We start from the raw sequence: 21920 nt of genomic DNA, 5'->3' as shown, positions 1-21920 counted from the left end.
ATATATATATATATATATATATATATATATATATATATATATATATATATATATATATATATATATATATATATATATATAGGGGAAGGGGGGAAAAGGAAAATAAGTTGAAAAATGGTGAGGGGTTGGGTGATGGGGACAGGGTCAATCAAAGGGAGGGGGGGGAGGGTTTGGGTTAAATCTTGTTGGTTCAACAACTTACCCGTAGGCTAGTTTTAATCATTGTTACATAAACGAGGGTGAAAATGTGTGTCCTGTTGTAAACATAGGCTAATAAAACACGTCCTTCTTCCTCTTCCTTCTTTGTTTTATTATTGAATAACATAATAATAATTTATATATAAGTTTTTCTCTAGCATATTAATGTATTACGAATGTGTTTTTTCGAATATATTTATGAACTTTCCTCTAACATAATAAAGTATGACGTAAGTGCTTTGATATCATTAGTTTAACTATAAACAATATACTAGATGGCAATTGTTTGATTTTCGAGTTTTCTCCCCTAGATGAGGTACTGTCCCTGGCTAACCAGCCTCATTTTCTCAAGGGTCCGAACTCAGGAAATTTAGATTATCAGATACACTCACTCTCGCCCGACCATGCCTTCCCCACTCAAACAAAAACGCTCTAAGTGTTTTTGGTTTGTGTTTTTTTATACAGGGTATTTCCTGTTTTAAAAAATATTTTTCTAAGATGTTTTCTAAGATTTCAGACTTCTAAACTCAAGGCAGTAAAACTATCCGAAATATTTCTTTTATAACCTGATGGTGCCTCCTAGTTCCCACACAACTATTTCGGATGTATGGAGTACCTATGTCGAAAATAAGGCATTTTGTACTAATGCACTTTCAGGCCTACCTAGATACTTCCTATCTCAGTGCTTCCCGCTTCTTACTTTGACGTCATCATCTAAAAGCATCCACAATGCTGTTGGTCAAAATCGCGAGCCACCGTCAAATTTTCAGCATCGACGCGTCTCCACAAACACAGCATTTCCGTGTTCCAACTGCCTACGTGAAACCCATTCTCATGCCCAAATAAAAATGCCATTCGTGCCCCAAAACAAATATGCCCCCCTTTTTTTCTACTACCCGGTTCAATTTAAAAATAAAATCAAACTCTTGACTCCTATTTTAGGTGTGCTAATAAGTGTTAGGGGGAATTTTTATTTCAGTGTATTTATAGCCCATTAATTTCATTGGCTGTTCTGGATAAGACATATCACTATATAAGTATATAAAATGAGTTATAGTGCACGCTAGTAAGAACGTCCTTTTAATTAGTCTGTGATCATGATTAGATACTAGTAGGCCTACAACTAGGAAATAAGTTTAAACATCTGTAAAAAAAAATTACCATTGAATTAAGGATTTACCGCGAACCATAATGGATACTTTTAAAATTGTTCTTTCCGCAATATTTTTAGTTGCTTTAGCAGCTTCGGATAAACCAGGTATGGTCATCATTTGTTTGTTTTTTTAAATTAATTGAAATTAATTTTTAGTTAAACCATAATCTGCTTAAGTTTTTTTAGATGGTTTTTGCTTTTGTAAATTATTTTTTTTTTAGATTTATTGACAATATATTTTGGCCTTTTTTGTCCAGATAAGTTGCCGCCCAATGCTGCCGCCGCCGGCAACAAAAACAACGGCAATGGTCAAGGCAACGGACGAGGTAATAGTCGAAATAATGTAAATAACCCTTTTAACGATTATCGTAATGTAAACAACTGGAAGGCCAGTCGTCCGACCGGAAATGGCCAGTCCGACCGGAACTGGGTGAGCAATGATGACGACAGCGGGGAAAAGGTCAACAGTGGGAGGTCCGGGGGTCAGGACGATGTCCGGTTTGTCGGTCCGGTGAATCAGATCAACTGGAATAATCCGGGTCAAAACGGTAACTGGAATGGTCAAGGGAACTTTGATAGGAACCAGGGGAGCAGTAGTACAATCAGTGGCAATCAGTGGAACTTCGACAGGAACCAAGGCATTAATCAAGGGAACTTTGACAGGAACCAAGGCATTAATCAGGGGAACTTTGACAGGAACCAAGGCATTAATCAGGGGAACTTTGACAGGAACCAAGGCAGTAATCAGGGGAACTTTGACAGGAACCAGGGCAGTAATCAGTGGAACTTTGATAGGAACCAAGGGACCAATCAGGGGAACTTTGACAGGAATCAAGGTATTAATCAGGGGAACTTTGACAGGAACCAGGGCATTAATCAGGGGAACTTTGACAGGAACCAGGGCAGTAATCAGTGGAACTTTGACAGGAACCAAGGGACTAGCAATCAAGGGAACTTTGACAGGAACCAAGGCAGCATTCAAGGGAACTTTGACAGGAACCAAGGCACTAGCAATCAAGGGAACTTTGACAGGAACCAAGGCAGTAATCAAGTGAACTTTGACAGGAACCAAGGCACTAGCAATCAAGGGAACATTGACAGGAACCAAAGCAGCAATCAGGGGAACTTTGACAGGAACCAAGTCACCAACAGCAACAATGATAGAAACAACCTAGGAAATAATAACAACAACAATCAAGGTAATAACAGTAACAAGAACTTGGATAAAAGTTCGAATGGTGAGTAGATGTTTACCGCATGCCAGATTTCACTGCATGCCGGATTTTACCGCATGTCTGATTTACCGGATATTACTGCATGCCAGATCTGTACTCCACGCCAGGTGTTCTAAATGTCAAACATGATTGCATGTCATATTGTACAGCGTACCAAGAGGAAACAGCGGACAAATGTCATGCCGAAAGATATATATATATATATATATATATATATATATATATATATATATATATATATATATATATATATACTCATCACAACTTAAGCATCTGTAAATCAGTTTGTTTAGTGCAAGTTTATATCCCCGTGCGTGAGTTCACTGCCCGTGTATGTGTTCTCTCACCAAGTAATCTCTTATGTCAATACACGTGTATGTACACAATTAGCACCTGTACTTGCACTGACTATCCTTATGTACACAGTACACCTGACTTCTGCCTATACCTACGTTAGCATAAGCAAACAACGCACCTGTTAAACACACCTGGTCGTGTTTTCGGTCACCTGTGTATCCTAATCGTCTGTTTTGTTTTGCTTGAAGCTGCGAGATGAATACTATGGGAGTTTGTTTTGTAAATAAAAACACCTTACTACTTTTGTAACTATGTTTAGTTTGTTCATGTTTTTGATGATTATTTAGGATGTCATGCAAAAATAAACAACAGTAGTTGACCAGTTAGTCTATATGTTTAAATTGAACTATTTTTAACTTGATTTTAATACAATAATACTTTTTATTAGTAAAAAATACATTAGATATATGGCTTTAAAATGCAACATAAGTTGTTTATTTTTAGGTTTATATGTAAATTGTGTTTATCACCAAAATATCTTACATTAATAATTTTCAGGTTTACTTTAATTTAATATTTACTTTTTTATTGATCTTTATAGAAAGTAAATAAGAATTAATATAGTAATAATTTATAATTCAATATCTCTATTGAAAAACTCTTTTTTTTTTCACTTTAAGTAACATTCAACACAAAAAGTTGATGTATCTATCTTGTGAAGAAGAACAAGTTTTTTGAGTGAATGAAAATTGATTTTTTGTTTACCTGGCCAGGTGCGTGCAGAAGTCAAACTGTGCAGTTCTTCAACCTGGCACAGAGGACCGGGGCTTTGAGCACAGGAAGTTTTCGTGGGGCGGGTCTTCGATACAGCCAGGACTTTAGAGAGGTCAGTATTGCGTGGTCAGTGTGTGGGCTTAATGGATTGTCAGTGAGTCGTATTTGTGGGGTCGATGTGTGGTATTGGGCCAATGTATTGTCAGTGAGTCGTCCGGGTGGGGTCGATGTGTGGTCAGTCAGTGTGTGGGTTTAATGTTTTGTCAGTGAGTCGTATTTGTGGGGTCGATATGTGGTCAGTGTATTGGGCCAATGTATTGTTGGTAAAATGTCTTTGTGGGGTAGATGTGTGGTCAGTCAATGTGTTGGTTTAATGTTTTGTCAGTTAGTCCTATTTGTGGGGGTCGATGTGGGGTCAGTATGAGGTGATATTTCATGTTTGGTCAATGACTAGTCAATGTCTGGTCAATATGCGAGCAATATGACAGATGCATTGTATTTGTAACAATACGTGGTATATGGTAAACTTATGTTCAAATTTCGGGTCTATTTGTGGTCTATGGTCAATGAATGGGGTCAATATGATGGCAATGTTCAACGTTTAGTCGATGGGTGGTCTGTGGTCAACTTTTAATCAATGCATGTGGTCAGTATATGGTCTATGATCAACGTATGTGGTCGATATGTGGGCTATGGTTAACGTTTGGTCAATATAATATGGTCAACTTATGTGGTCATTTTATGGTCCGAAAATTGTCACTACACGGTCATTGTCTGAGTCATATATTGTTTACATGTGTAAATGTGGTTTTCTTTGTTGTCTACCAAATGGTTAGTACGATGTCTCAATCACACGTATAATTAAAACAAAAAGAGCTAATTAGTAAATATTCGAATCGTCTGCCAGCTATGCACTGACGTCGCTCTCCGTGAGTACAGGACAGTAGACGGGAGCTGCAACCACCCCAAAAACTGGGGTGCGTCCTTCAAGCCTGTGTCCAGGATGCTCAACTCAGAGTATGAGGACGGTGAGTAACAAGCTAGAGGCGTCTGGGTAATAGGGATGTTGGTCAAAATAGTTTTCTGTTTTATATGGATGTTGGCGAATATATTTTTACGTTTTACAGGAATGTTGACCAAAATAATTTCCTGTTTTCTAGGGTGTTGGCCAAATAAGTTTCCTGTTTTTAGGGATGTTGGCCATAATGGTAGTCTGAGTTGCAGGAATGTTGGCCAAAATATTTTCCTGTTTTATAGGGATGTTGATTAAAATATTTTCCTGTTTTTTAGGGATGTAGGCCAGAATAGTTTCTTGTTTTATAATAATTTTGGCCAAAATATTTGCTTAGATTATAGGGATGTTGGCCAAAATATTTACTTAAATTATAGGGATGTTGGCCAAAATATTAGCCTGACACATATAGCTGTTTGTCGTATATTAGACTGGGCCATGAGGTTGTTGGCCAAATTATTAGTCTGGGTCATATAAATAATGGCCAAAATATCAGCTTGGGTCTCAGAGCTGTAGACCAAAATATTAGCACGGGTAATAACGTTATTGGCCAAAATATTATCATGGACCAAATGTTTACTGGCCGAACCTTTAGCACACATGACTGTTTAATTATAGTAAAGATTTTTTTTTCCAATAGTAAACTTGAAATAGTTAAAAGTTGAATTAAACGTGTGTGTGAAGTTCTATTAAATGTGTGTTTGCGACGACGAGTGACTAAAACGCTACATTGTATTTCAGGCATTGGCGCCCCTCGCGTGTCTGGTGTTGATGGCACGCCCCTGCCCAGCCCTCGTCTGGTCAGTCGCCTTGTCCACCCTGACGTCACAGACCTGCTGAGTAAGACCCTCATGGTCATGCAGTGGGGTCAGTGGCTTGACCATGACGTCACAGGTTTCCCAGTTGCAACTGGTGAGTATTTTGTGCCCTGCAGGTCAAAGGTGAAAATATTTGACCTTTGTAATCCAGGGATTAGACTTGTAATATAACTCAAATTGATTGACTCTTATTTTATGTGATGAAGCTAAGAAATTATTAGATGCACATCGTTGAAATATTCATTGAAAAAAACAAAATTCTTTAATATGTGTCTACGTTTAATGTATCAAAAAGTAAACATTCGTGTGTTATAAACATAAAAGGTGGAAAAATATTTTTTTTTTCTGAATTGGCTACTCTTGTCTGAATAATTTAATCTGTATATTAATCCATTTTGTCTCTAGTGTTTTAGTCCCAAATTAACGTTGTAACTCAACCATAGTCAACTCGAAATATCCGAGATGTATATATATATTTATATATATATATATATATATATATTTAGAGTGTAATACTAACAAAGCTATATTTAAATATATATATATATATATATATATATATATATATATATATATATATATATATATATATACATACATATATATATATTTAGAGTGTAATACTAACAAAGCTATATTTAAATTACGTAATCAAACATTTTTGTAAAAAATGTGTAAAATCCTGTATTAATGCTTACGTAAGCCTGCTAAAAACCAGTATAAAATGTGTATAAAACCTTTGTACAACCCTTGTACAACCTTTATAAAAACCTATATAAAACCTGTATATACCTGTGTACAACCTGTATAATCAAGTGTAAAAACCTTTTAAAAACGTGTATACAAATTTGTTTAAAACCTGTGTAAATCCTGTGTAAATATATTCTACAGAAAGTGACAGACTGATTAGGTGCTGCGGTGCTAATGGCACTAGAATCTCCTCCCCTCTAGACAAGTAAGTCTTTCACCGCTTTTTAAAATGATATTCCCCATGTAACCGCTGTAGTTCTGAAGTACCAAATCAAGCAATGATGTGTAAACAAATGGTTGTCCTGTTAATTTAACAAAAGTAAAGAAAAGTAAAGATTCCTCTTTAGACATAGCGATCTACTGAAGAGATAAAGTAGAGTTGACATTTTTCTTGACCTCGCCATACAAAGGGAAGGTGTGGTCAGCACTTTGCCAAGCCGTTTTTACTCTCCCTAACATGAGTTAGGTACCCTTCAGAGCTTGATAGACAGGGATTCTGTACCGACTTGAACCTGGATTTAACTCGGGACCTTCGGGTTATCAGTCTAGTGCTCTACCTCTGAAGCCACGCCCTTACTAAATACCCTTAAACTTTCCTCCAGGAACTGTTTTCCCATCGTTCTGCCACCAGAAGAGGACAACTTTGTGGGCAGCTGTATGGAGTTCATCAGGTCTATTCCAGCAGCCAGTGGGGACGGTTGTGAACTCAGTAAGTTTGTGTTTAGTCGTCATAATGCTGGGGGGGGGGGTCTTCACACACACAAACACACATACACACACACACATCTACAAACACACGCACACACATCCACACACGCGTCAAACACACATACACACACACACATCTACAAACACACGCACACACATCCACACACGCGCATACTCACACACACACACAGAGAGAAAGACTGTCACACCCACATTTATATATATATATATATATATATATATATATATATATATATATATATATATATATATATATATATATATATATATATGTAAAATGCAATAAATACTGTACAGGCCCAAGAGAGCAAGTCAACTCCTTGACCTCCTTTGTTGACGCTTCACAAATTTACGGATCTACAGAGGAAGTGGCAGCGAAAGTCAGAGATGGCAAAAGTAAAAAATTCTCTTATACTTTTTTAATTTACTATTTTAATTGTAAAGTAAAACAACATTATTCTCTTGTGCTTATATTTTTTAAAATCATTTTTTGAGCGTGCTTGATAAATATTTTGCAGGTTATTTGCTGAAAACGAAAAACGGAGGGTTCTTACCGGAGAGTGATGGTGGTTGTATCACTAGACCAGGGACAGGGGACTACTGTTTTCTTGCAGGTGGGTGGGGAGACTGCTGACTTAACTAGTACTTGATTCCCATCATCTGACTTAAGTACATGATTACCCAGATAGAGTTTACTAGTAAATGATTTCCCTCATGAGACTTACCTAGTAAAATATTTCTATATTCAGACTTTACTAGTACCTGATTGCTATAATCTGACCTAAGCTCTTGACTGCCCAAATAGACTTAATTAGTAAATACTTTCCCTAATGAGACTTAAATAATACATTATTTATATAAAATTCAGCCTTAACTAGTACAATATTTTCCTAATCCGACTTTACTAGTACAAGATTTGACAAATCGGGCTTATCTTGTACGTAATCTCTTTACTAAGACCTAACTATTACACGTTTTCCCAAATCAGGCTTTATTAGTACATTATTTTTTTTATATTACACTTGTAATAAATTTCCCGAATGAGACTTAACTGGTACATGAATTTTATAATCAGAATTTATGATCATTTAATCACTGTGCTTACGATAGATTTCTGAAGAATTAATCAATTTATTTTAAATCTTAAAAAATACAAACTTTCTGCGAAATGTTTTTTTTTAAATAATTACAGTAAATCAATAAAACACAATAGTAAACTTTTTGAAAGTAAGAGCTTAAATTCAGGACTTTCTACCTGATGTTAACCCCTTCCAACCTTGTCAATGTTCAGGTGATATACGTGTGAACGAGCATCCCGCCCTCGGCTCTCTCCACACCCTTTGGATGCGGGAACACAACAGGATAGCCAGAACATTGGCCAGGCTCAGGCCAAGGGACAGCGAGGAGCAGATCTTCCAACTGACCAGAAAAATTATCGGCGGTAAGTTGCGTGGTCATTTGTGCATCGCCAAACACGGATTGTATGCCCCAATAAAAAGTATTTAATAATTTTTTTTGTGTATTCAACATTAGGCATATATATTACCAATCATCCATACAATTAATCATATTCTCACCCATTTGAACATAAACCCACCAACCAATCACTTAATCACCCATTCAATTACCCAATCACTTGACCACCTAATCCTCCAATCACTTGACCACTTAATAATCCTATCACTTGACCACCCAATCACCCAATCACTTGACCACCCAATCACACAATCACTTGACCACCCAATCACCAAATCACTTGACCACCTAATCCTGCAATCACTTGACCACCCAATCACCCAACCACTTTACTACCCAATCACGCATCCACCTGATCCCCAATCACTTGACCACCCAATCACCCAATCACTTGACCACCCAATCACCCAATCATTTGACCACCCCTTCATCCAATCATTTGACCACCTCTCCACCCAATCACTTGACCACCCAACCATCCAATCACTTGACCATCCAATCACCCAATCACTTTACCACCCAATCACTAGACCACCCAATCACCCAATCACTTAACCACCCAATCACCCAATCACCCAATCACCCAATCACCCAATCACCCATCAACCTGATCACTTAATCACTTAACCACCCACTCACCCAATCACTTGACCACCCAATCACCCAATCACTTGACCACCCAATCCCCCAATCCTCTAATCCTCCAGCTCTGCAGCAGGTCATCACCTACAACGAATGGCTTCCCATCATCCTCGGCAAACAGGCCGCCCAGCTCAAACTTCCCTCCAAGACCGGAAGGACCACCAGGAACAATGGCGTCGATCCCAGAATCCTCAACGAGTTCTCCACAGCTGCAATGAGATTCGGACACTCTTTGATTCCCACTGTGTTCCCCATAGGGAACCGTCGGGTTCCTCTGAGAGAACTATTCAATAGGTAAAATAACTTGATTAACTATTTACCAAGTTCATTGTTCGTGGTTTAAATTTTTTAAAAATCTTCAAATTCTTGTAATTCTCGTGAAAGCACTGATAAAAGGAGAAGCCATCTTTGTAACAACGTAAAACGTAAAAAGGTAAAATGGTGGTCGCTATAATTTCATAAGTGTCAAACGCATTTCTATCATATCTTAAAGAAAAAACCCAGAAAAAAAATTTCTTATGTCTTTCTGCGCCAAAAAAATGAATTGTTAATTTCGTTTTTAAGTTTATACGCTTGTTTTTTGTTTTTTTTTCTCGCTCGTTATTGTCTAAATAACTTTGTTGATAAAAGGAATGTGAATGACTTAAAAATGTATTAGTTTTGAAATAATGGGTACGTTATATATTCTTTTTAATGGGTGCGCATTTCAAAAAGACGACACCAACAAATAAATAAAAGTAATTAATTAACTCCTGATTAGCAGCGGGCGTTCCTAATTCTAAAATACAAGTATCTGCTCCTAATATAAAGCCCGAGTTCAGGTCACAGGTACAGAAATATTCACGAATTAAGTTCTCCGATTAATTAATCGAGTTATCGGTACTGATATTGAATTACTTCCCCTTTTAGTATTAAATCGTCCACGAATGACGGTACGTTTTGTTGTGGTGATTGTATTATCTCCCCTTTTAGTACTGAATTTTTTAGTAAAGAATTTTTCATGTGGACGTGTTGTCTGTGCTCCTTTCGTAAAATTTTACTTTTTTAAAATGTGTCAAAAATGAATTCCCCCAATGTCTCATCTCTCACGCTCGTGTTAACAGCATCGAATCGTCGCGTATAAGTTATCTTTATACACTAAATAATTTTAAAAAAAAAACATGCGGGTCCTTAACTTTAATCACAACCTGTGTCCACAGACCAGCGGAAGTGCTTGAGAACCTGGAAGACGTGATCGTTGGAATCGTTGGCATGGGAACCCCTGGTCTCAGGAATGCGCAGAAGATTGACAGAAACTTTGGTGAGCAGATTTTTTTTTAATGTAATTATAGTAGTCAATAGTGGTCGGAGTTGTCGAGTCGATATAGCTCATGGTTGCTAAACCGAAAAGTCTCGAGGTTGAACCCCCGGGCAGATGAGGCTCGTTAGCTGGGGACAGCCACTCTTCTAGAAGAGACAGCCCCAAAATTAAACAACTGCTGCCTTGTAGTTAGTTCTTGGTTGGACAAAGTCTATGGAAACAAATTCAAAAAGAAAAGCAGGCTGAAATTTGCGCATAACCAGTTGACACGTAATCCTTAATTCTGATGGAGGCGTGGTCGATTCTGCAAAAAGCTCATGGTTGATAAATTCGAAAAAGTCTCGAGTTAAGACCCTCTTGCAGATAAGGCTCGAGCCCTTCCAACACTAAAAATTAAGAAGTAGAAGAAGAAGAGTAGTCATACCGCAAAATCATTGAATGAGTTATTGAAAACTTTATAGAACAACCTTTGGGGAGTAGATTTCGTTTGTTATATTTTGCTATTCCTTTTTTTTTAATTTATTAAATTACAAAATATACCTAGTTTAATTTTCAAAATAAATTACAAAATTTAGTTTTTTATGTTTAAAATCAATTAAACTTGATATTTTACAATACCACAAGCATTTTTCTTTTTTCAAATTAATGTATTTAAAGCTTTTTAAAATTTTAAATAAACAATTTTAGACTGCTCCTCCACAAAGAGTTAAAAAGTAGCTAAAAATAGAATCAATGTTATATAAATATAAAGGTATGTGTTTGTGTTGTTTTCAGTTGGTGAAATCACAAACCACCTGTTCGAGCCCCTGAGTGGACCCCCGGGCAGGGGACTTGACCTGATCTCTTTGAACATCCAGCGTGCACGTGACCACGGTATACCACCGTATACGGCCTACAGGGCTCTGTGTGGGCTCCGACCCCTGACTGGGTTCAACGACGTGGAGGCTCTCGGCCCTAACGTGGCTCAGTTGGCTCGGGTTTATAAGTAAGTGGCTCCTAGTGTGGCTCTGATAGTTTGTATGATTAGGTATAAATATGGTGGCTCATTGTGTGCCGCTGATAGATGTATATTAATGAGTGTATAAGTAGTTATAAATACGGTGGCTTCTTGTGTGGCTCTGATGTACTTTATAAGTAGGTATAAATACGGTGGCTCTGATGTGCTTTATAAGTAGGTATAAATACGGTGGCTCTGATGTACTTTATAAGTAGGTATAAATACGGTGGCTGTGATGTACTTTATAAGTAGGTATAAATACGGTGGCTGTGATGTACTTTATAAGTAGGTATAAATACGGTGGCTCTGATGTACTTTATAAGTAGGTATAAATACGGTGGCTCTGATGTACTTTATAAGTAGGTATAAATACGGTGGCTCTGATGTACTTTATAAGTAGGTATAAATACGGTGGCTCTGATGTACTTTATAAGTAGGTATAAATACGGTGGCTCTGATGTACTTTATAAGTAGGTATAAATACGGTGGCTCTGATGTACTTTATAAGTAGGTATAAATACGGTGGCTCTGATGTACTTTATAAGTAGGTATAAATACGGTGGCTGTGATGTACTTTATAAGTAGGTATAAATACGGTGGCTCTGATGTACTTTATAAGTAGGTATAAATACGGTGGCTCTGATGTACTTTATAAGTAGGTATAAATACGGTGGCTGCAAGCGATGCTCTGATAGACTGTATAAGTAGGTATAAATACGGTGGCTCCTAACATGGACCTGATGTAATGATATAATATAATGATATAATGATGTAATATATGTTCATAGTTCTTAGGTTGCTCCGTTCGTTATACTTTATTTTTAAAAAAGTAGAGTCACCCATACAACCTGGCGGGTGAAGTAGAGTTCACATGTTTCCATGAAAGGTATATTTAACGTGAATCGGGTACTGTTTAGAGCTGGGTGAACTCAGGGAAGCCTACGGTCTCGATGCCGGGATCCGAACCGTCAGTCATCCGACCACTCCGCCCCTTACTTTATAAATAGGTATTGATTTGGTGGTTCAGCTTGCTGCACTTTATAAGTAGGTATGTACATGATCAAAAAAATTTAATTATCCAAATTCCTCAATTTATTTGTTTTTTTTTCCGTATGAATTTTTTCCGAGGGTCGGAGCTCTAGTCCTACTCTCAAGTTCAATGACCTAACAAATTGCACTAACCTAAGTTAACCACTCAAACTCCCCCGACCCTTTGACAGGTCCAGTAATTAGTTAGCTGCTGATTAGTAACGAAATAAAAGAAATATTGAATCAACACACTTGAAGGACTAGTCAACCTGTCGTTAATTATGTCCCTTGAAATAATTATTTATTTAATGAGTCTACCATTTTTCAAAATTATTAATCAGATTATCTAATTAATGGGACGGAGTGGTCTAGCTGTAGAGAGCTGAACTGTTAACCCGTAAGTCTCGAGTTCGAATCCGGGTTAAAGTCAGTAGACCGTCCCTGAGTCCACCCAACTCTGATGGGTACCTAACTCACGTTAGGGAAAGTAAAGGCGGCTGGGCATATTGCTGACCACGCTATCTCTTCATATGCCTAGGTCACAGAAACAAGTGAACTCTACTTCACTTGCCCCATAGACCGTCAGGTTTGAAAGGGAAACTTTTCTTACTACTTACTTTTCTAATTAACCTTGTGACTGTGTTCAGGCAATGTCCACTTCTTGTGCTTATCTGTTCTAACCTTTTTGAACTATTGACCTTCAGATCTGTGGATGACATTGACCTCTTTACGGGGCTGGTACATGAACCCGTGGAGGAAGGAACAAACGCGATTGTCGGCCCCACCTTGAGCTGCATCCTGGGAACCCAGTTCTACAACCTCAAATATGGCGACCGTTTCTTCTTTGACACCGACGAGACGGCGATAGCCTTCACAAATGGTGAGTAAAACATGTAAAACACACACAGCAGATATTGATGAAACAATTTTTTTAACATGTATTTTACATATTAAATTTCATAAATAAGAAATAAAAGCATTATCTAGTAATGGCACGGTAATTTATAAAACCACTTAATTAACCTATTCATATCAATGTTAATTTATTACATTTTTAAGTTTTTCTTAATTATGAATGGTTATTTTGAATCTAAAAAAATAATTGAGAAGCACTGCTTGTTTTTAAAAACATAGTAAGCCAGGGTATAAAATTAAAATAATGAAATAGAGAAATTTATAAAATCTTGTATCTCATCGATTAATGTATTTGTAGATCAACTGAAATCTCTACGAAACACATCATTAGCCCACATCATATGTGCCAATACCAACATCCCCTTCATTCAACCCGACGTCTTCAAGTTCCCAACACAAAAGTAAGTTCCTTAAAGATAATAGTTAGCTTATGGTTCTTGGCACAGTGGTAAGTTCTACAAAGATAATATTTAGTTTGAAAATCCCAACACAAAGTAAGTTCCTAAAAGATAATGTTTAGCTTTACATCATCAACAAAGATAATGTTTTGCTTATAGTTATTGACACAATGGTAAGTTCTTTAAAGATAATGTTCAGCTTTACATCATCTACAAAGATAATGTTTTGCTTATAGTTATTGACACAATGGTTGGTGCCTTAAAGATAATGTTTAGCTTAATATTCCCAAAAACAAAAGCAAGTTCCTAAAAGATAATGTTTAGCTTCTAGTTTTGGCACTATGGTAAGTTCAATAAAGATAATGGTTAGCTAAAATTTCCATAATAAAAATAAATCCCTTAAAGATAATGTTTAGTTTATAGTTCTTAGCACAATGGTAATTTCAACAAAGAAAATATGTAGCTGGAAGTTCCCAACGCTAAAGTAAAATCCTTAAAGACAATTTTAAGTTTAGTTACCATTACAAAAGTAAGTTCTTCTAAGAAATATTTTAAGTCCCCATTGCTAAGGTAAATTCATGGGAAATGTTTAGATTAACTTTGTATCAAATAGTTAGCATTAAGTTTTTAGATATAAACGCTTGTTTAGTTCCCAAAGTAAATTCCACAAAGATAGTGTTTAGTAGTTCAAGCTACGCGTTTTTTTGCGTGGATGGTGCAGCATTGGTATCAGAGGCGTAGCGAGGGGGTTGGGCGGGGGGGGACGACAAATGTACCCGGGCGCCGACCTTAGGGGGGGGGGGGGCGCCAAATTGAAACTTTGATGGGGTGCAAATGAAAAGTTCGAAGGGGGTGTGCAAATCGAAAGTTTGTCCCCGAGCGCCGGGAAGGGTCGCTGCGCCTCTGATTGGTATAGAACTCAGATGGCTAGTTAACTACAAACTTATCATTACTTTTTTCTGTTCTCTCTCTCTCTCTCTCTCTCTCTCTCTCTCTCTTTCTGATAGCTAAAATTAAATTAAAATACATTTTTAAAAGTACCTTTCCGATATTTTTAAAGCTTAACAACTCCACGTTATGAGAAAGGTTTAGATACATATTTTTACACTTCGACAAATAAATATGAGCATATCTTTAATCAAAGAAACATTTACAGCAGCTTCTAACAAATCTTTTTTTTTTCTTTTTTTCTGCAGAGCTAATGCACCTGTGGAATGCAAAACTCTGGTCTCAGAAGGGTTAAATCTCGCCTTGTTCGCATAATACCTCGACCATAGAAAGTCCTTTAACATTGGCATCAAAAGAGTTATTAAATTCGCAGTTCGCATAATACGTCGACATGAAGTGTTTTGCTATATTTAGTATTTAGATGTTGTACTTATCTATTTTATTGTATGTGTCATGGACCCATTTGGATGCTACTACATTTCTACTTGTTACCTTTTACTTGCGCGTAATGTTTCATTTATACAATGTTACTTCTTGACTAATTAAAAACAGTTACAATATATTCATTGTATTTTGCGTTTTCCTTATTTTTTGTACCTCTCATATTTTGATTCAAAAGATATCGAAAAATAAAAAATGTATTACAGCTTCAAGTAAAGGTTGAACTTTATCTTTCATTCGTCATGTGAAGTAGAGTTAACATATAAATTTCAGGTTTTTTGGTGTTACTGTAAATCACCGTATATTAATGTATGGTGTAGTCAGCATTTGGCCTATGCACCTATACACACCATAACGTGAGAGATCAGTTGACTGTGACGTTCTACAGACCAGTGCTCGTGATTCGAACTCGAGACTTTCGGGTTATATGTCGTAGGAGCTACCAGCCAACCACGCTATCCCTCTGATATATTATGTTGTTGTTGTTTTTTAATGTGGATTGACATTGAATTGATTTTACATAATGCGAGTCAACGTGCGAAATGAAAACGTGTAAACGGAGCACTTTCATGCTACAAGGCTGACCACATAGCACCGCATAATAATGATCATCTGGAACTAAGTAAAGACTGAAACAATCAATGGACGACTATGTTAACAGTAAACATATTAAAGGACGGCAACTGGATGAGCTGGATAATACTAAAAACATAATTTTGTACACATTTTCATTATATATATATATATATATATATATATATATATATATATATATATATATATAGAGAGAGAGAGAGAGAGAGAGAGAGATACTACAGCTAGATAGAAAGTCGGTGTCGTTTCTGCCTGTAATGTAAGTTACAGTCAAAATACTCTATCACAAATACGTTCGACCACAGCCACTACTATCACGATGGTATTGGTAAATGCACAATTTTTTTAAATTCATGTTTTTTTTTACTTTCTCGTATATACGAAGTATAGAGAAAGTCTTGTAATCGTGCAAAAAAAAATCGAGATTTTTACAAATCTCGACGTTTTACACCTCACTGATACGGAAAAACATAATTTTGCAATCTTGTCCGTATGTCTGTGTGTCTGTCTGTCTGTGTGTGTGTCCGTGTGAAAACACGATTACTTGAGTACCGTTACAGCTAGGTTGATGAAATTTCATATATAAGTATTTTATCAAAATCGTAGATCCGTATCAACTTTTGAGCGATTTCCGATAACCGGAAGTGGTACTTTTCCTACTTTGAATTTTTCAAAAGCCTATAACTTGAGTACTATTTCAGATAGATAAATGAAATTTCACATGTAAGTAAAAGATCTATTTCTCTACCTTCTGTTAAATTTTGAGTAATTTCCGTTGACCGGAAGTAGTCATTTACGCTACTTCCGATTTCTCAAAAAACTATTGTAAATTTTAAAAGTACTAATAATATTGCGCACTATTATGCGCTTTTTTATTTGGCGTTCACTTGGTGTGCAATTAATTTGTCTACGAGATTTTAACCTATTTTTTAAATTTTTAAGTATTTAAAATGGATTAAAAATCATGTCTAAAGCCCGAGTTCCCATCCCCTGTTATTTTATACGAGCCGACCCGCAGCGTATTATACGCCGCTAATTAGTTGTTTTATTTTCTACTTTTCAGTAATTCATAATTTGTGAATTCGAAAGTCCCAAGCTGCCACTGAAAATATTTGCTTTAAAACACTAACCCCCCCCCCCTTTCCCCTAACCCCGACCCTACACACCCCCCCTCCCTCCCTACACACCCCCCCCTCCCTCCCTCCCCCCCCCCCGTGAAAGCAGCCTCCTCTTAGTTAATTCTTAGTTACCTCCTGTAAGTTTAAAATCGAACTAAATTATCTGCCCCTAATAGAAACCCGACTCTACGGCTCTACGATTTGTAAACATTTATCTTTGTAAACATTTAGCGTGACCACAGCTCACGCCAGACAATGTGGGGGTGGGGTGGGGTGGGGGTGGTAGTGATAGTGATAGAGAGAAAGAGAGGAGACTGCAAGGAGGCGCTTGCAGTTTGTTTTCTAACTGATCCCAGAAGAGAATTATATATATAGATATGAATATTCGAGAAAGTTTAGGGGAGATCACTCCCGGTTTGATACTTATTTCACTCGAATGACTTATACACATATTATGCATGTTTTTTTTTTTTTTTTTTTTTTTTTTTTTTTTTTTTTTTTTTTTTATTTGAGATCTATGTAGACTAGATATATACATTAAAAAATTCTTTTCCTTTTTTTTCGCCTCAGACTTCTAATTTACAGCGTCAGTTTGCCTTGCATGTTCGCTTTAGAATTAGTTTTCATCATCTGCTTGTGAGGACTGATACAGATTTAAAATAGTAATACTTCTTTCTTACTTGTAGCCTACTTTCATTCATTTAAGATGGTTTACTTATACATAGATCTTACGCAAAACGTCTAGTTAAAAATTTATTTTAAAAACCGGAAAATGCAAATGTGTATTTAAATGGTGATTCAATGGATTTTTTCTACATCGGCGTTATGGGTTGAGAGGGTAATTATACAAGAAAGTAATTTTTTCAAATTATTTTTTATGTTTCTTGCATAGCTTAAGATACCTGTATTTTGATTTGAAACGTACAAATGACAAGAAAATTATATATGTCTTAACACGCTACTCATAACTTTTTGAAATGTTGATGTTAATAACGATGTAAAAAAACATTGTACGTGACAATGAATGCAAAATCATTATTTATGTTTTCATTATTTGCAATCGACATGATTTTTTTTTTCACCAACAGAAAAAACTAAAAGACAAAACAATAAATTATTGCTCTATATTCACTCCCCTTGTACATGTCAAATGCTCTCCCTTTATCATCATCTCCCCTTTTCTTGATATCGACCATGGGATGTTTATTCACTGAGATTCAATAAACGTCAACAAAGGTGGTTGATCGAGCCTGGTACAATGTGAGTACCGTCAGCGGTCGCATGTCACTCAGGCAGGTAAGTCAATACAAAACGGGGTGTCTATTACAGGGCCATGGGCCATGTATGTGTTGTTTGGGGGGGGGGGGGGTGACGGGAGTGTATACAGTGTACTGAGTAAATGGGTGTAAATAGCAACGAGTGAACATCGAGTGTTAGTGTAAAGTAGTCTACATAGATGGGGACAAAGAGGTTCTCAGTGTAAATATGCTTACATTATAAGGAACTTGCATGGGCTTAGAGTAAAGATGCTTAAATTATAAGGAACATGCATGGGCTTAGTGTAAATGAGCTTACATTATAAGGAACGTGCATGGGCTTAGTGTAAAGATGCTTACATTATAAGCAGCTTGCATGGGCTTAGTATATATGGACTTACATAATAAGGAACTTGCATGGGCTTAGTGTAAAGGTGTCTATATACCAGGAAACTTACACGGTCTTTATTTATCCAATACATCGTTATGTAAAGCTGCCAACATTGTAAGGAACTTACTTGATTTTTGTGTAAAGGAGTCAAAATAGCAGGCAACTTACATGGTCTCAGTGCAAAGAAGTCAATATAACAGAAAATATACAAGGTGTTAGGTTTAAAGAAGTTTACAGAATAAATTACAGACAGTAATTGTGGATTGTTGATTGTGGATTCAAATGACATAAAAAGTTTTTTAGTGCGGCCGGGGGGGGGGGGGGGTTTGCCTTGTATGGAATATAACTGTTCGCAAGATAAAGAGAAAGAATTTTAAATGACAATAAATATACGCTAATACAATTAACGGACCCAGCAGTCGTTGGTGTGGATGTAGTCATAGACGAAGCGAGGGCGGGGCGGGGGGTGCGGACCGCACCGGGTGACACCATTTAATGAGGTGAAAGCAATACAAAAAATTGCACAATGTAAAGAAGAAAAATGCCTTTTTGCCAGTTCATTAATGATTAATTAAAATAGTCTTTTTAGTACAAACCAACAATTATTACAAGAGGGTGGGGGTGACACCATAACGTAAACGTGCTAACTATAGAGAAAACAATGCTACATACAACTGTATTATTAATAGGTTATACATAAACATTTTTACTATTACGCGTATGCGGCATATATTTAAATTATAGACCTATGTAGGCCTACACACTCATATATATATATATATATATATATATATATATATATATATATATATATATATATATATATATATATATATATATATATATATATATATATATATATATATATATATATATATGTGTGTGTGTGTGTATAATTTAAGGGTCATAGCTGAGTGCATGAGCACAAAAGCTGTGGGTTAAATTTACATGAGTGTCTAGGCAACCAATTAACATTCGAATGAAGAGTTAGGCGTGTGTGTAAAACGTCATAAAATATGCGAAGAACGTCATAAAACCCACGCGATTTGTACCCAGCCACACGGTCAAGAGGAGAGTGGGATTAACATTTTTACGTTAAGATGGTCCCGTTACAAGTGTAACGCCATTTGTGTCTAATCGATTGTTATTATTTGAATGGGCTGATTTAAACTTAAATCAATATGATTGAGGTTTGTTTGGTTTAAAAACACGTCCCTATTTTTTAAATAGACGCTGATTGTGAGTTGTTTTTTTTTAATTTGCTGACAAGGATTTCTTTAAGAAACTTTCTTCTGGTGTTGTACTTGAAAGCTACAATATTTTGTGGGGGGGGGGGGGGGGGCAATTTAAAATTATATGAAGGGGCGAATAATTGTATACTTTAAAAATTTCGTCTGTGCGGTAAAGGGGGGGGGCTGGGTGCGTTGATGTGACCCCCCCCCCTCCCTCCGGAAAGATGCCTAAAAGAAACTATGTTCCCGACCAGCTTACCCGTCGTGGTCTCAGAAGTAAAAAAGAACCATGAAGAAAGTCGTTACCCATGGTGTGTTTTTAGGCGCAAGCTCTCGTTTTCTGGCATTTGGCATAGCAGTTTTGGCATTGAATTTTTTACTAAGGAATGCTAGATGCATTAGACAACAAAATCATAAATAATAGCGCACTGCAAGGTAAATAGGAAGATTCCTTATTCGAAATAGTATGGACCTTATAGTGACGCGTTATGCCAACTGCATACGTGTAGGTTAATTAAACACTATCTATGTGGAACTTGCTTTGGAAACTAAATGAGCTTCATTCAGTGTTTCTTCCAGACTTCTTCCTTCGGGTTCAGAGGAGTGGGGGTGGGGGGACTTGACATTTGGGGGGGGGGGGAGGAGGGCGGCAGACAAACATTTCCGGGGGTGGGGGCGGAAAATATATTTCGTTCGGGGAGTTGGGGGTAGACTATGACCCTCCTCCCCCCCCCCCCGAACAAATGCCTGGAAGAAATTATGACGTTATAGCTAAAAACGTTATGCTAACTATTTGGATACTCAATCTAAACATTATTTCCGAGCAAATTACCTCAGCAATGGGAGCTTAAAACACTGTGTCGTCCCTACAATTCTATTAAATCTTAGTTTTTGATGTGCAGAATTTCGGGTATTGGGTTGTTGATGTGCGGGTTTGCCCACAATACCACCTAGATGCCCTAAGATGTGTTGTATAGAAAACCTTGAAATAACCTTGACCCCCCCCCCCCCCCCCCCCAAGCCCCTTCCTGAATGGTTTATATACAAATTCATGGATATCATCATCCAAGTATTAATCAACGTAAGTTCTTCGTAGAGCGAAAAAATATTTTTATTTTTCAGGTCAATCAAATCATCTTGAAATCACCACCCCATCCTATCCATCCACACATCCTACAGCAACAACTTCCACTTGCATTTAAATACACTGTAATTTAAAACAATTCCGAAGATCCCGAGTTAAAAATACTTTCCAATTACATGAATAGACACGCTGTATTATTTTTTTTAAATGTTCTATTTTTGCCATCAAAAAATTTATTTTAAAAAAAAACAAGTCTATAGTGTATTGATAAAGGTAGTCTTAACTTATGACTTCAATGCTAAGACCACTTCGTCTCCCCCCGGCCGTTGAGACTAATTCACGTCAACACGAAAACCATCAACCCCAACGTAAAAACAGTCTTCAATTTCATTTTCCTGGCCGTGGCTGACAAATACAGCACTGGAAAAAATACGAATAAATTAAAAAGTAAATTGATTGCTTTAATTTATTCACTGATTAGCAATGCTAATGATTTCATCGTGCGCTGTTAGCTTCGTGTTTACCTCAATATCCTCCCGCTACGGGGGTACATATGTCCCCGGGCGCCGACCTTAGGAGGCGCCAAAATGGGTTGTAAAAACAATTTAAATTCTTATTTTAGCTGCAGTTTTGCTTTATAAATATAAATAATATATGTGGGGGTGCAAATTGAAATTTTGACGGGGGACGGGGTTGCAAATTGAAAATTGAAAGGTTGTTCCCGAGGGGGGGGGGCAAATTGAAAGTTTGTCCCCGGGCGCCGGGAAGGGTCGTTACGCCTCTGGTTCTGGTGGGTACCTAACTCAAGTTGGGCATAATGCTGACAACACTATCCCTTGAGGACAACTCTACTTTAGTTGTCCCATGGATCGTTAGGATTTAAAAGGGAACTTTACTTACTTTTTTACGTTTCCAGATAAAGACTTCGGCCTTATTTTGTTGTACTCTTAAACGTCAGACGTTGATCATATGTGGTTAATGGTGCGACATTTCAAATGTAATTTGGGGAAACTTAGTAGATATTCATTAGATATATTTACAGGGTAAACAACAGGGATGGACTAATCGATGAACGGTTCAACGAGATAGACAACTTAGACAAGACAATAGCAGCCATTATGATGGCCAGTGGC

The 21920-nt window shown here is 36.9% G+C and overlaps 1 protein-coding gene across 1 annotated transcript; it reads left to right on the top strand.

The window, feature by feature from the left end:
- Nucleotides 1–1239: 1239 nt before the first annotated feature.
- LOC131944889 (chorion peroxidase-like) lies at nt 1240–15231 on the top strand. The gene is made up of 16 exons (XM_059305767.1): nt 1240–1456; nt 1609–1677; nt 3657–3769; nt 4565–4685; nt 5411–5581; nt 6379–6442; nt 6840–6946; nt 7264–7362; nt 7485–7580; nt 8258–8407; nt 9150–9378; nt 10284–10384; nt 11159–11369; nt 13115–13290; nt 13624–13726; nt 14920–15231. Exons 1-16 carry the CDS (start codon nt 1390–1392, stop codon nt 14984–14986), a joined length of 1944 nt encoding a protein of 647 aa, XP_059161750.1. The 5' UTR covers nt 1240–1389; the 3' UTR covers nt 14987–15231.
- Nucleotides 15232–21920: the final 6689 nt, after the last annotated feature.

The sequence above is a fragment of the Physella acuta genome, unplaced genomic scaffold (genome assembly GCF_028476545.2).
Source record: "Physella acuta isolate Inbredline_101_S28 unplaced genomic scaffold, ASM2847654v3 ptg000512l, whole genome shotgun sequence".
Taxonomy (NCBI): domain Eukaryota; kingdom Metazoa; phylum Mollusca; class Gastropoda; family Physidae; genus Physella; species Physella acuta.
This window is presented reverse-complemented; position numbering and strand designations above follow the sequence as displayed.

What these genes read in the sequence shown, in the direction of transcription:
- LOC131944889 (XM_059305767.1), top strand. Translation starts at nt 1,390, where the DNA reads ATGGATACTTTTAAAATTGTTCTTTCCGCAATATTTTTAGTTGCTTTA. An exon ending in TGGTCAAGGCAACGGACGAG is followed by an intron (nt 1,678 to 3,656) that starts GTAATAGTCGAA and finishes TTACCTGGCCAG; the next exon opens with GTGCGTGCAGAAGTCAAACT. An exon ending in GACCAGAAAAATTATCGGCG is followed by an intron (nt 8,408 to 9,149) that starts GTAAGTTGCGTG and finishes CTAATCCTCCAG; the next exon opens with CTCTGCAGCAGGTCATCACC.